Source organism: Lepidochelys kempii, chromosome 16 (genome assembly GCF_965140265.1).
Source record: "Lepidochelys kempii isolate rLepKem1 chromosome 16, rLepKem1.hap2, whole genome shotgun sequence".
Taxonomy (NCBI): domain Eukaryota; kingdom Metazoa; phylum Chordata; order Testudines; family Cheloniidae; genus Lepidochelys; species Lepidochelys kempii.
In genome coordinates, this window is record NC_133271.1 from 26,913,060 (window position 1) to 26,928,362 (window position 15,303).

General features: G+C 50.8%; 1 protein-coding gene across 1 annotated transcript in view; it reads left to right on the forward strand.

Annotated features, from left to right (window-relative positions):
• ADGRD2 (adhesion G protein-coupled receptor D2) overlaps positions 1 to 14,966 on the forward strand; it is a 62,158-nt gene extending 47,192 nt beyond the window's left edge. Inside the window, exons 24-25 of the mRNA XM_073314537.1 lie at positions 1,424 to 1,454; positions 12,554 to 14,966. Coding sequence (XP_073170638.1) covers positions 1,424 to 1,454; positions 12,554 to 12,656 — 134 coding nt within the window. The 3' untranslated portion in view covers positions 12,657 to 14,966. The remainder of the gene's footprint in view (positions 1 to 1,423; positions 1,455 to 12,553) is intronic.
• The last annotated feature ends 337 nt before the right edge of the window (positions 14,967 to 15,303 follow it).

A 15,303-nucleotide genomic window follows, 5' to 3' on the forward strand; every position in this document is an offset into this window, starting at 1 on the left:
ATATTGTAAACATTTTTGAATGTAAGATTTGTGCATTGTTGCAGCTTGTGCTCTGTGTGTGTTAATGCACCATGCAGTTGACTAGCCTGCGGTGCAGGTTAGTTACATAAGTCACATGGATTGTTTCAGCTCCCTGACTGAATCCCTTATGTAATTGACGGGCATGAGCTGTGAATTCAGAATGGTATCGTTGAACGTAGTCTCGTTCTGATTAAGAAGCCATTTTTTACAATAAATCTGAAAACACTTACAATGACAAAATGCTGTGCTCCCTTAGGAGCAAACATCAGAGTGTTTTCACTGCATTTCATCCACGTTTTATTTGACAAATTTTTTGGTGAAAGGTTTTGGGGTTTTGGCACCTCCAATGTGTTTAAACCCCCTCTAGCCTCATGGTGCTTCATTGTGCCCCTTGGGTGGACTGTGCAAACATTTCAGCTGAACAGCGGTCATCACCATTCACTGTCATCTGGCTGAACAGGGCAGCCAGGACAGGTCCCCACTGGAAGTAAAACTGATGATGATAAGATTAAGAATAGTAGAACCTAGAGGCTGCAGCCGGCCAATACTGTTTTCCTTAAGAAGAGATCAGGTTGGCCTCCTGTTTTGTATCAAAATATCTGAATGTGAATCCTTCCCACCCTTGTCAACAGCGCTTAGGGGACAGAAACAGCTCTGCCATTCCTGTCTAAAGTTTATCATTTAAACAAACCTTGTGATTTTTAAGCCAATCTTGTGGTTGTTCGGAGCCTGCCTGATTTGTGAATGCGTGGGGCTGGCGATGCTGGGAAGCCATTGCCAGGATTAGGCCTTAAATTAGTAAATATTTTGTGGAAGAGAGGGTGGAGGAGGTGGCCCCAGGGTGCCTTATGGTGCAGGTGGTCTTTACTAGGGCCTGGCTAGGTCCCACAGCCGGCTCTGGGGGGCCCTAAGCTCCATCCAGTGCAGTCAGAGATGGAGAAGCTGGCTTAGGTCAGCCGGTCTGGTCCTCTCTTGCGTTGGATTGTTCTGTATGTCCTAGCACTGTGCCCAGTCCACTGCATTGCCCCAAGCAAGGACGGGAGCCCCACTTTCAGCAGAGCTTGCTGCCAGTGCAGGTCTCTCATGCCACAGGCCCCGCTCTCCCTAAGCACGCGTGCTGGGCACTGGGGAGAACGCCCAGGAGGCACCAGTGGGGGAGTTCACCCAAGCTCCGTGAACATGAGGGGCAGGGTTGTTCCCCTAGCTGTGAAGCAGTGGAGCTGCAGGGAGTGATGGGAAAGGAGAGCGCATGCAGCAAAGCCCCTTTTGGCTGCACTGGTGGCAGGGAAAAAGCCCCACTCTGACCTGGGGAATGTGGCTGTGAACAGATCTGGGCTCCTGGGGGCTTGGAAACTCCCTCCTTGAACAAATCTCAATTAACAAGCATTCTCCCCTCTTTCAGGCTGTAGAGCTGACAGCGTTCAAATCCTCAGGTAACTTCTCCCTCCGTCATTTCCTCTTCTCTTTGTGCTTGGGATAAATGTCTTGCTGAGTGTATTAAAAATCATCTTGCACCACCTGTTTCTGCACTGAGGAGGGCTGGCTGCAGAAAGGGGGGATCCATGCACACAGGCAGAAATGTTCTCCTCATTCTGTTTTTAATTACAAAATATGGAGTTTTGTCGAGACTGCAACATTCAAACAATCTCAACTCAAGTGTTTCTTGAAATTTTGGGGGGGGCATATTAGAACTGGAAGAGGTTCTGAAAAGGGCAACAAAAATCATTAGGGGTATGGAACAGCTTCTGTATGAGAAGAGATTAATAAGACTGGGACTTTGCAGCTTGGAAAAGAGACGAGTAAAGGGGGATATGATAGAGGTCTATAAAATCATGACTGGTGGGGAGACAGTAAATAAGGAAATGTTATTTACTCCTTCTCATAACACAAGAACTACGGGTCACCAAATGAAATTAATAGGCAACAGGTTTAAAACAAAAGGAAGTATTTCTTCACACAAAACACAGTCAACCTGTGGAACTCCTTGCCAGAGGATGTTGTGAAGGCCAAGACCATAACAGGGTTCAAAAAAGAACTAGATAAGTTCATGGAGGATAGGTCCATCAATGGCTATTAGCCAGGATGGGAAGGGGTGGTATCCCTAGCCTCTGTTTGCCAGAAGCTGGGAATGGGCGACGGGATGGGTCACTTGATGACTCCCTGTTCTGTTCATTCCCTCTGGGGCATCTGGCACTGGCCACTGTCAGAAGACAGGATACCGGGCTAAATGGACCTTTGGTCTGACCTAGTATGACCGCTCTTATGTTCTTATGTCCACAGAGCACTGTATGGCCCAGCCGCAATGAAATGCCACATTTCAGACTGACCTGGCTCTCAGCTAGGAGACTCCCTTGCTGCACAGGCAGGGCTAGTGCCAAGGAAGCGATGTTAGCTACCCTCACCCTGTCCTGGGCCTCCTTGCATGCACAGCGCCATATCTCCCAGCAGCTCGCCATCTTGTGTTCCTTGCATCCTGTTTCACTGCTCTGCAAACCCCACCAAGCCCTGCACGTACCGGCTGTGCTCGAGACACCCAGAGCCATGCTTTGCTGAGAGCCGTCTTGTGTGCCCATGCCACATCTTGCAATGGCCAGCCCGCCTCTCCGTGTTGAGAACCCCTGCGCTCCTGTATGCACACCTTTCTTGCTATCTCCACTACCCCTCTCTATGCTGCACTTTGCCAGTCACCAACCCCTTGTGCCACGTGCTCTGGAAGGAGCGCTGTCACCGCCTGTGGCTGCTTAGAACAGCTTCGTGTGCCAGATGGGCCAGATATTTGAAAGCACCCGCATTGCGCCTGCACCCAGTGCATGGAGCTCTTCCCGTCGAAGCACAACGCCATCTGGCTTTCCTTCGGGGGGGCGGTGCCAGGTGCGGCGGGATCATTGATCGCTTTGCTGGGAGGGCTGGGCAGAGGCACATTGCGTTCTTTGCAGAGACTTGCTGACTTGGGGAATGCTAAAGCCGCCTCCCCGCCTCCCACCCCCCAGGGAGATAGGGCTGTGACTGAAGCTGGGTGACTGGGAGAGAAAGTGCTGTGGCCGGCAGGTGAAGCCAGGGAGGGTGTGGGTTGGAAAGGCCGGATTTCCAAAGGTAAATGCAATTGCTTAATGTCCTTCTCTTCTGAAATGCCTTGCCTAGCCTGGTGGGGCAGATCTTGGCCCCTGCGGTGTGGAAACACTTCATGAGAAGGAAGGACCAAGGCCGGACTAGAAATCAGCAGAATTAGAAACTGACTCTGCCCCTAAGCTTTGCCTCCTCACTCTTGGGAGCCCAGAAGGAAAGATGGGCTAATCCTTCTGTGCTACCTGGGTGTCGCTCCCTGCCTCGGTTTCCCCAGCTGTACAATAGCACTACCCTACCCCCCAGGCATGTTGTGAAGATAAATATGGTAAAGAGGAGGGTGCTCAGATAGTGGGGTGGGGGGGCTCTGTAAGTAGCATCAATAGACAGAGAGTGAATTCTCCCCTCTCCAGAGGCCGGTGCTCCCTCCTGCTGCCAAGGGAGGGGTTTCACCTGAGAGCAGAGCTCTGCTCCTGTCCTTTGTCCCTAGCTGGGCCAGTTCCAACTTCCCCTGGCTAGCTCAGCCCACCACTCACTTCAGATTTGCAGGAGTTTCCTGGGCACAACCAAAGGAATCTGCTCAAGGTCACAGCTCCAAGGAGGTGAGGCTTCTGCCTGGTACGGGGCGGGGAGCACTTTGCTGGACAGCTGTTGAAGGCAGATGCCATGCTTAGAAATTCCCACTGCTGTGCCCAGAAGCTGGCCCCCATCGGTTCCCAGGCAGCCAACTCTCTGCCTTGTCAGAAGTAAGGCAAGAGACTTTGACTGGATTCTTCCATTATCTTCACCAGTCTCCCACTATTGTGCTCAGCTGACAGAGAGAGCAGGTTTGCTGGCTGGGCTGAGTTCAGGGACCCAGCCCATGCATCCAGGCAATGCAAACCCCTCTCTGCCTCCTGAGTGCATTTTTGAACTGGCTATTGGTGCCAGAGCCCTTTGTTAGCTTTGTGAAAGGAAAATCTGTCACCAGCTGATGCTGGTAGGATCAAAATTCCTGCCCTGAGCTATAGAGAACCTGTGTTTTTTGAAAAAAGAAAAGGAGTACTTGTGGCACCTTAGAGACTAACCAATTTATTAGAGCATAAGCTTTCGTGAGCTACAGCTCACTTCCTCAGATGCATCTGAGGAAGTGAGCTATAGCTCACGAAAGCTTATGCTCTAATAAATTGGTTAGTCTCTAAGGTGCCACAAGTACTCCTTTTCTTTTTGCGAATACAGACTAACACGGCTGTTACTCTGAAACCTGTGTTTTTTGAGTTCCCAAAGCCAGATGCAGGATTGCCCAAGGGCAAAGATGGCAGCAAAGCACTGAATGCCCCATCCAGATCAGCCCTAATGTGCAGGTAAAGCTAGGGGGTACCTCCCAAACTGAAGGGGTCTGAGGAAAGATTCTTTTCCCAGGGAGCGGAAGTGAGGTACAGTGGTCGAAGCAGGAGACTTGACTTCTAGCCCAGACGCTGCCGGTGATTCACCCTGTGACCCAATCATGCCTCAGTCTCTTCCCAGCCCCATGTCAGTGTGCAGGTGATGACATTTACCACTCTTGGTAATGGCCTGTGAGAGCTTTGGGTGACAAACGGCTGACACGTGCCCCGTATTATACAGAGATGAATATTCAGCCAGCCAAGGAGACGAGAACTGATGAGACGTAGATTGCAGACAACAGAACTACTGTGTTGGAGAGGCAGGGGTCTTAGGACCTGGGGGCTTCTCCGCAAGCCCCAGAGGAATGGTAAACTGGAAATTGCAAAAGGTTGGGTAGAAAAGCATAGGGCAGTTCCTAAAATGGCCAGTATGCCAAAGTCCCTTAAGAAGCCAAAGATGCCTGTGAGGCTGCTGATTGAATTGCTGTTCTGCAGCAGAAAATGGTAATCACCCTTAGAACTGTGGCTGTTGCATTGGGTTGGCTGGCATAGAATCAAAGAAGCATAAAGCATGGCTTCTTTGTCTTTATAATCACTAATGGTTATTAATTAGTAACACTGCCTGGCTGGGGTGCCTGGCACTACCTTCTAGGAGAAGAATTTTAAAGCACGTTACACCGCCGCAGGAGTTAAGGCTCACAGCGCCCCAGGGAGGTAAGTCAGGGCTGTTCCCTCTATTTTACAGCTGGGCAAATGGACCAAGACTTTTCATAGATCCCAAGGCCAGAAGGGGCCACTGTGGTCATCTGGTCTGACCTGCTGTATGACACAGGCCAGAGAGCTGCCCCAGAATCCTTCCTAGAGCAGATCATTTAGACAACATCCCATCTTGATTTAAAAGTGGTCCGTGATGGAGAATCTACCACGCCCCTTGGTAAATTGTTCCAGTGGGTAATTACCCTCACTAGGTAAATGACTTGCCCAAGATAACACAATCAGTTAGTGCCAGAGCTGGGCTTTTGCCAGGCCGGTAAGTAGAGAACCCGGCTGCACGCAGGTAATGCTGACATTTCTTCACCACTGATGGCAGAAGCCCAGAGCCTTGTGCATGTTTAGGTTCCTAACTTCAGTGGTAATCAATGGAGCTGGGGCAGAGTCCAGTCTGTGAATATTACTTACCTGAGCCTTCGGTGAGACTGATCCTTGTCTTGCTGGGCTTGCAGTTTGGCCAAGGCGTCCTGGTCAGCTCAGCGTGTGAGAGAATTCTTTCCCCCCGGTGCATTAGCAAGCCCCACTAATGCACACCTCCGACTGTCCAGATGTGTTTGAGGACTTCTGAAGCCAGCAGTTAGACAAAAGGAGGGCTTTGTGATGCCTCTGTCATTGAGGGAGACAAAATGTATCAGAGTAAAATAAATATTTCCTTTCTGGTTTAAATATTCAGTGAACACAAAAGCCTCTGCACAATGTACTTTGTGTCCTAAGATAATTTGTGTCCCTTTCTATCTCACAGTCAAACATGATTCAGTTCTCAAGCGCCCTGATGACAGTTCCTCCAGGAAGATATTGTCCAGTGGGGATTGTTTTGTGCAGTGCTGGTTTTATTCCTCTTAAAGACTATTAAAAGGGGAAACTGACAGAGACTGTGTTAATGAAAGGCACAGTGCCTTCACCAAGGCCCATCTGCGTACATTAACTCCATAGGCTCAGGAACTAAGCACCCCCAACTTTTATGCGGAACTCCACTCCCAGCCCTGCGTGCTGGGTCCCGGCCCCGCACCTCCGCTTCAGGCCCCGCACCCAGGGGTCCCGGCTACCACCCTGCGCCTCTATTTCTGGCCCTGCATGTGGGGGTGCAGGCCCTCTGCCTCCACTTCTGGCCCCACACGTGGCTGAGGGGTCCCGGCTGCCAGCCCTGCTTCCTCCCCCAGCTGTGGCCCCAGCCTTGGCCCCCCGAGACACGACCCTGCTCCTGGTCCCAGCTCAGGGGGAGGGGACGGACAGGGGTCAGGGGACTGGCTTTCAGCACCCCCACTATTTAAAATGTTCCAGCACCACTGATTAGCTCAGATTTAATTTTTTTATGGCTTCTTTGCCTGGTTCTTCTGAGAACTCTTTCGACTAGATTCAGGGTATTGGCACCTATCACCGCTACTACGGGGATTGGGACTGTAGACATGGCTGGGATGGATGGATAGATGGATGTTGTTTTTGTACTGTTAAATCCGATGAAGCTTTTCTGGGATGTGGTTACGTAGATGGCTGTAAAAGTTGGCCTGGGGCACACCTTGCATTGGCGGGACACCAGCAGCTGTTGGTCTCCGGATGACGTTTTCTCTCCATGGGGAAGAAGTTGTGCAGGGTGCGTTGAACCTTTTATTTTAAAAAAGGTGTCACCTGGAAATGTCACAATTTCCCCACATCTCGGGGCAGAAATAATCAACCACGGGGCACATCAAATCGTTAACCTGAAGAAGCACATTAGGTAGTAAAACATAAACTTTAAAGTGTGTCAGAATAGAGCAGGATAGTGAGGCACAGGGCACCTGCTGCTCAAATGCTTTCCTGTGGGCCAGTTGTAGCTGCTCTGACTCCCTCCCCATCTAATCCCAGTGCTGCTCCTCCTGGCTCTAATGTAAGGCCACGTCCGCCTGGCGACGCTCCGGAATACTGAGGCAAATCAGTTAAAGGGGTGAAGTCCATGTGCATAAATTAAATCTGGTTAAACCCCAAGTAAAGTGACCGAAAACCTTGTTTACACTGAAAATTGTTTTTCTGGTATAGCTAGATCAGTTGAGCTATATAGGGAAACCTCCTAAGGGAGATGCAGCTTAATCGGCAAAAGAGAGCTTTGCTGGGATTGCTAGGGCCCCAAATAGGCTAAGCCATGCCAGCCAAAGGCTACACTGGGGCTTTTTCCAGCATAGCTGTGCTGACTGGAGGTGTATAATTTTTTTTCACTCTCCTACCCAACATAGCTATGCCAGAAAAACTTTCTAATATACCAGTGAACTAAGGCAATTTTACTCCTGTCTTAGCACATCCAGACAGGGTTTGATATGCTTTCGTTTATGTGCATTGGCTTCACACTTGTTAATTTGCCTGAACCTTCTCGGGTGCCTCTGTGCAGTTCTGGGTAAGTGAGTCTCTGGTCCAGTGCAGCACTTCCAGGGACAGTGCTCCCCAGTGCAGTGAGGGCAGTCAGGGGCATCTTGCGCTCTGTGGACCCGCTCGCTAAATCCCCTGGAGGAAGGAAATGTAGGCGTTCGGGTCACAGAAGCACCTGCAGCAGATCTAGAATATGTGTGCTCGCACTCGCTCACACACTTTCAGACTAACCTGCAGATTAACAGTAGGCAGGTGCAGTATTTTTTCTGAGGGGAACCCCTGATGCCGCCTCCGCTGCCATGGTGCAAACAAAACTCACTCTTGTCAGGCCTGCAGGCTGCACCTGTAAGAGGCATTGCTTGACCCCAGTGAGGAGCAAGTGAGTGAAACCAAACAGCTCCTTAAAATGGGCATTGCCCCTTGAATTGCTTAGAAACACCTCGTCAGCTGGGAAGCTTTGCACATCCACCTGCACCAGTCTGACATGCACGAGGCACCGAGCTCTCTGAGAATTGTGCCTCTCTGCTACAAAAGCCACTTAGCCACCTTTTCGGTTTTTCCCTCCTCCTCCCCCCCCCCACGAGTCCTCTTACAGCGCTGGAGCCTAGACAGTGAGTTCTCTACAGACTTGGGAGCTGCTCCGTGTCTCGGGGCCAGTGTCGGGAGGTGGGAGAGAGCCTGTCTTTTTTAGGAAGTTAGCCCTTTACAGCCTGTGCATATCGATTCTCCCACGGCCTGATGCCTCCATTTGGCTGGCAGTGTGGAAAACAGCAGACTGCCGGGGCTCCTCCTCACATGGCTTGATAGCTTTTTCCCAGCCTATCTAGGTATGTGCCCAGCGCCCAGCCCCCCAGTATCTGAGCACCATTGATTTCCATGCTCTGCTTTAACAGCTCAGTCTGGCATGGCTCTGAGTCCCCTCAGCTCCTGCTGCTGTCACGAAGGGCTGGACTGGGCCCTTCTCATGGTAGTGTCAGTAGAGATACATGGCTCAGGATTCGCTACCCAGTCACGCTGAGAATGGCCTGCCCTGCTAAGGGCTTGTGCAATGTCCAGAACCGGTGTCCCAGCACGGCCCGGCTGTAGTCACTGCTGCTTTCCCAGGGGTTTAGAGACCTGGACCTGGCGGAGCAGGAGCAGAATGGCTGCTTGTCCTCGTGCCCCCTTCTGCTGCTCAGCTAGTTGGGTTGGGCTGCAGGCGGCAGCCTGGGCATCTGAGTTCTAGTCCTGACTCTGCCTCTGGGGAAACTCACGAAGCCTCTCTGGGTCTCCGTCCCCTCAACAATGCACTGATGCTTGATCTGCTTCAGAGGCGCTCTGTTAGCTTTTCCATGGAGCCCCTGACAAAAGGGCCCCAGAGGCAGCTGCACCAGAGACAAGTCTGGGGAACTTGCAATGCTTGGAGCTGGTCAGGAGCCCTGGCCTCTACTCTGATGGCCTAGGCTCCCATAGATCCAGTGTGGTGTGCCAGGTTAAGGGTGAGAACACCTGCTATGCACAGGGTGATGTGATGCATCACCCGTTAGTGTGCACAGCGAGTCCTGTTGGAGATTTCTTCCCTCCAAGCATTACACCAGTAAGGGATGATCTGGGCCAATGCAACTGTCTGTCACCAGGGCCCACAATGCTGGCTGCATTATCCAGGCTTGAGTGAGGGAGAACGACCTTGGGTCAAGCTCCTCGAGGTGCTGCAGGTGTTTCAGAGGCTGGGTGGGGGTCACACCCACTGGAAAGGGAGGAATTAGTTGTATTTTATAGGCAGGTTACCTGACTTATCTAGAAAGCCTGGGGCAACGCTGGGATTAGAACCCTGGAGTGCTTTAAAGCTAGTAGAAATGCGCGTGCTTACACACATGCATGCCCGTCCCAAGTTGTCCCCTAAAATCCACAGCCCAGCACCTTCTGTGCACTGCTAAGATTTATGTAGCAGCCCCTCTGGTGCCAAGAGCAGTTCCTGTAGCATTCTCCAGGTGCCTGCGGGACTCAGCTTTGCAATTCTCCGAGGCTGAGCTTGACTGAGGAGCCCCCTTCCAGCCTGACAAGCCCTCTTCCACGCCCCCATAACCACATCCGGCCCAATGGGCAGCCCACTGCAGCTGGACTGTCAGGGTGGCAGCGGTGCTATGAAGCACTGGGCACAAAGTCAAGTGCCTTCCGCCACGCAAGACATACATGACAGGTTTCAGAGTAACAGCCGTGTTAGTCTGTATCCGCAAAAAGAAAAGGAGGACTTGTGGCACCTTAGAGACTAACCAATTTATTTGAGCATAAGCTTTCCATGAAGTGAGCTGACATACGATAATTCTCCAGCTCTACAGTGCCTGGCTGCCCCCAGGGCAGCTCTGACACAGCACAGCTCTGGGTACATGGCCTGATCAGCGAAGGGTAATGTTCAGCTGTACATAACTTCTAGGGGCTGGCTGACATCAGTGGGAGCAAATCAAGGCCAAGTGAGGCAAGAGGCTATAGTGAATGCAACTCGTTAGGCATTGCGTAAAGCCAGCTCTAGTGACGGCAGCCACTACATTTCAGCCTAGACTTGGCCTGGTGCTGGTGAGTGTCCAAGGGGCAACAATCTACCCTGGCCCCCAGGGGGGCTGCAACAGATTCTCCCCAGCTCCGACTCCTGCTCCAGCCAGACCTAAAGCTTGTCATAAATGATACTGACGACAACCCAGGAGGCTAACAATTTTAGAAATCTATTAGCAATGGTCAAAACAACAAAAAGCAAAACATCACACAAAAATTTTAAATAATACGTTTAATTTTTTGAAATTTGTATTTGAATGTTTGTGTTTGTCTTCATGGCTGAAATAAGAGATTTTAAAATGAATTTTTTTGGTCAGTTTAGTCTCGCTCCCACATTTATTTAAAAAAAAACATTTTTGGCATTTTCTTACTTTTAAAATGATAAATGATACAGTTTCAACACAAACGTTGCCAAACAGCTTCTGTGCAGAATATGTTCATGATGAAAAGGGGCTGTTAGTTTACTTCGGAAATTTCAACCAGCTGTAATGATTATTAGCAATCTGATGGTAGCACCTCCAGGCCCACACTGAACCACATAGTGAGAGCCAAGGTCTGCCCATAATGCCCACAAGCTAACGTGACAAAAGGGCTGAGAAAGGCAGTGCCACCAGCTTCTTTTGCAGAGTGGGACCTGAGGCCCAAAACAATTATTCCCTGGCCTAAACTCACACCGGAAATCAATACCAGGGACCGTAACCAGCTCTTCCAAGCAGTGGGCCAGGACTTTAACCACAAAGACAGCCTTCCCCTCAAAGCCCTGTCCTAGAGGTCGCTTCTCTTTGGTATCATATTCAAAGCCACTCATGACTCATAACCAAGATCTTTTAGTAGCCACCTATTTTGCTAGGAAAATCAATTAAATTAGCTCTATAAAAGTGTTAGTGGCAGGTACAGTTTCTAAGCAAAGCTACATCACCAGGTAAGAGTAAGACAATTCGAATGGAAATATTGTGGCCAAGTTTTAAAAAAATATTTAAAGCAAGATTATCGCAAATTCTCTTAATTTAGAGTGGGAGCCAGCTGTCAGCTACAGATCTCCAGTCCCCCTAGACATTCTCTTGTCCTGCCCCACTCCCTCCCCCACACCTCCACCTGATATTAAGATGCCTCACAATGAGCTATTCCCGTGCTAAGGACGCAGTTCATGCTGAGAGGCCACACGTTTCTCCCGGTAGCGAGCTCTGCCCCGCTGTACAAAGCTGCACATTAAACGGAATAGCCCACAGCGATTCATGACACCCCATTACGTAGGGGGTGTGGGCCAGGCAGTTCACAGATTTGTGCAAACAATAGGTAGTGTCTTTCTTGTCTTGGCAAACAAGAGCTCCACATCCTCCATCTCGTCAAGTGATGGCTTCATTGTTTCCCCGTGATAATTTCATTATTCCCTTTGAATACATTGTGTAGGTTGCTAAGCCACACATAGCAACAAGTGTCTGCTTGTCTCCATGACCCAATCCTTCTGTGATCAATATTAAGCAGCGCTAACAAATCACGTCTCATTAAATAGTCTCTTTTTTAAAAAAAAAATCATAACCTGTTAATCTGAGGTATCAAAAGCTGACTGGACATCTGACTGCTTCTTAGCTGGTCAGGGAAACAACCAGTGGGAATAAATACTGACACATACAGCCATCAGAACTGCCACAGGGTCCATCCAGCCTGGTAGCCTGCTGCTCACAGTGCCTGGCACCAGATGCTTTAGACTGGGGTGCAAGGAGGCCCTTGCTGGCCAGCTAAGGACTAGCCTGTCACAAGAGAAAGTTCTTCCCACCCAGTCATTCAGAGGTTGCTTCATGGCCCAAGGCAGAAGGGTTTATAGCCGTCGTAAAGTGACATCATGGCCAATGTAATTGTGGCTGTTCTCATTCGTATAACTGTGTAAGGCTCTTTCTGCAAATCCTACCGAACACTTGGCCTCTGTGATACCTCTTGGCATTGAGTTCCACAGGTTATTTGCTGTGGTGGTTTTTCTAATCATCCTTTCTATCAGTTAAAAATTCTTGACTTTTAACTTCATTGTTATGCAAAAAAGTAAATAACAATAGCTCTGAACTGTTTTTCTCTAAACTGTTATTTTAGTGACCTCTAGTCTGTTATGAAGCCCTTCTCCTTAGCCACGGAGTCTACCTGGGATGGAGGTGAGGGTGGGAGGCAGTGGCGGGGCGGGGGAGTGGAGGGGAGAGAGACAGGGGCATCAGCAACTGACCAAGCCAGGGGAACTGGCTGTGCAGTGTGAGTCTAGGCTCCTGGATCCATAATCTGGAAGCTTTGGGTTTTCAGGGCCACATTTGCACACCAAATAAAGGCTAAATGCCCCTGCTGTTGCAACACTTAAGGCCCCACTCCCCTTTTCTGTGAGTAGCCCAAGCCCCGTCTCTAGCAGAGGGCCAAGCAAGGCACGTCCTGGATGGGATACAGAGGCTCTCTGCACGCTGACTAACGCACTCTCTCCTTGGATTTAGGGTTCTGAGAGGAGCTTTTCCAGGTGACGCCCAGTCCCCCCTCCTCCTGGGCTCTCCAAACAGAAGGCAGGTCCATGGAAGCCAGGCGCAACGGCCATCTTGATTTCCTCCTGGAGAACCACAGCCTCCCACACAAAACTGCTGAACTTGTGCAGCGAAAACCAAGGCAGGCCTGGGGATCCTGCCAGGCAGGAGGCTTCCCTGCCCTTCTCCTCACTGGCCATCCACACGTGACCTATTTCCCTTGCACCTGGCTGCTGTTCCTGTCTGGGCCTTGGGTAGGTAGCACCATTCTGCTTTGCTAGTCTGCCATGAAACGGGGAGGGACAAACTTAGAAAGGCTCAGCTAAAACACCCACTCGAAAGCTGTTTTCCCAAATGGGATTGGAACCTCATTGGTTCGGTGGGGCTAGTAAGCAAAGCTACCCTCCAGCCCCCAGGCTGGTTAGTGTCCCCCGAGGAGAGGTGGGGATTGCAGCCCCATTTCCTCACTGGGTGCATGCCTGCTGAGTAATCAGAGAAATGTAGGGCTGGAAGGAGCCTTGAAAAGCCACGAAGTCCAGCCCCCCGCACTGAAGCAGGACTACACAACCTAGCTGTGATCCTGTCGCACTTCCCAGCCAGCTGATGGCTCCGCCAGCTTTCCCTGCCCCCGTCTCTTGCCTGTTAGAACAGTTAAAGCTCACAGGCTTTCCATACCGGGGCAAAAACCGAAATGACTCGTTCCATGAAAATACCATGCAGGGCTCTGGGGCGGCTGAAGGCTCAACATGAGCCAGTCAGTCAGTGGGGCATGGCACTTTGTGAAACGGTGGGTGTAACATGGGGGCAGAACTAGGTGTGTCTAGCTAGAAGAGTGTCGTTTCTGGCTCACTAGCCAGGGCAAGAACCAGTCCTTTAATGTTAGCTCTGTCCTTCAGGCACTAACTGGGCTGGAGGCAAAGTGAAGGAAAAGGTAACGCGCTCTCCTTACCACTCACTCATCTAATGCCTGAGCACGTCACGTTAAAAGGCAGCACACGAGGTAGCCCTGGCACCGGCCGAGCCCCCTCCTGTTCTGTCCGCACAATAAAACTTTCCCTCCCCTCACCCGCAATGCTTGTACGTAGTCTCGCGTCAGCCGGCTTTCCATTCGTGTTGCTGCTGCTCACCCAGACGTGCTGGGCTCGGTGCAGGAATCACGTGGTGAGAGTCTCTGGCCTGTGCCTTGCAGAAGGTCAAACAGACTGCTCGCCATGAGCCCCGCTGGCCTTAACGGCTATGAAGGAACGGTATTGACCACACCTCTGAGGGCCGCGTCAGCCCATCAGCTCAGCATTGTTTCTCCAGATCATGATTCAGGAGCGCAGTAAAGGGTGTACTGCAATCAGTGGGCTTTAATAGCGTGTTCCTGAATTACTGTAGATTCCCCAGGTTGCCTTGCTAGGCCAGCCCAGCTCTAGACGGATGCCACTTAGCTGGCCTCACTTAGCTCACCGATGCGCAGCCCAAACAAACAGCAGCATTGAAGCCTTGTGGGGGTCTGCCTGAGACAGCCCCTATTTCACTCTAATCGCAAGGGGCTTCATGTGCCCCCCCAGCCTCCTCTTCCTTCCCCTTTCTAACATCGCTACATGACAGTGTGCTTCGCCCCCTCAGCGGATAAACCGCTCCTGCCATGCGCTAACAGCCCGAGAGGGTACCACCAGGTGTGTGGGAGCAAAGGCCTAAGTCCCCCTGCTCCCCTTAGCCTGTGTTAGTGAGAGAAGATTATGGAGACCTGGTGAATGTGTTCAGCAAGACACCCTTGTGCCTGGCCGCAGAGGTTAGTAGGCTGTTGGAGACTAGCAGGGTCCTTTCCTGCTCTTCCAGGTTAAAAGCCAGGGCCTTGTAGATGAACAACAACAAACCAAACCTGCACGTGCTTTGTCTCCTTGCACCGCTGGTGTCCACAAATGGCCAGCAATAACATGACCTGCAGGCCATGAAGTGCAGAGGGAAAGCAAGGTGTGTGAACAGCAGGACCAGCCAAAGTGCTGCATTGTAAAGGACCGTTTGGATGCCCACCACTGCCCTCAGCAAAGGGGGCTGGTGCAGTGCAAGGCATGTAGGGTTCCCATCACACCCCCTGCCGGGGTTAGACACGGGGTGCTTGGGAAACAGGCACTCTGAGACAGACGGTAGCTGGGTTTTGTTTTGTTTTTCATTTTTAAACCAGCTAATTTTAATCTCCCTGTATGCTAGATGGATGAACTACACTCATTACCAGCTGTCTAGTGGAGTGCTGCGCAGAGGCAGAGGGTGTGTTAGCCTGCTCTCGCTGGTCTTTGCAGCAGCCGATTTCTGCTCCTATGTTCCTCGGCACAGAGCACACGTGCGCTCAGTATCAGGTTTGCTGCATATTATAGCTGAGTAAATGCTGATTTTAAAGACACTGGGCTCTGTGATTTGTCGTTGTTTAGCCTCATGAAGAGTCACGTTACTGCATGTTAATATGTCCTGGTTTAATGACAGACAAGGCAGGCATTCAGCCTACTCTAGCTTTACCTCCAAGGAAAAGCTGCCTTCATGCTGTGACTGACTCCTGTGGACCTGATCCATTTTGCATGTCCAAAGGCCAGCAAGATGTGACACTGTTCCCATCCAGCCCCCGTAGTGGCTGTTACATGCTGGCTCATGTGATACACTAGCCCCCAGCTGAACGGTTGTTCACTGAAGCTATTTACTCTCTGCTCAGTAACATAGTTTAGACACTGCCAAGCACGGACTGG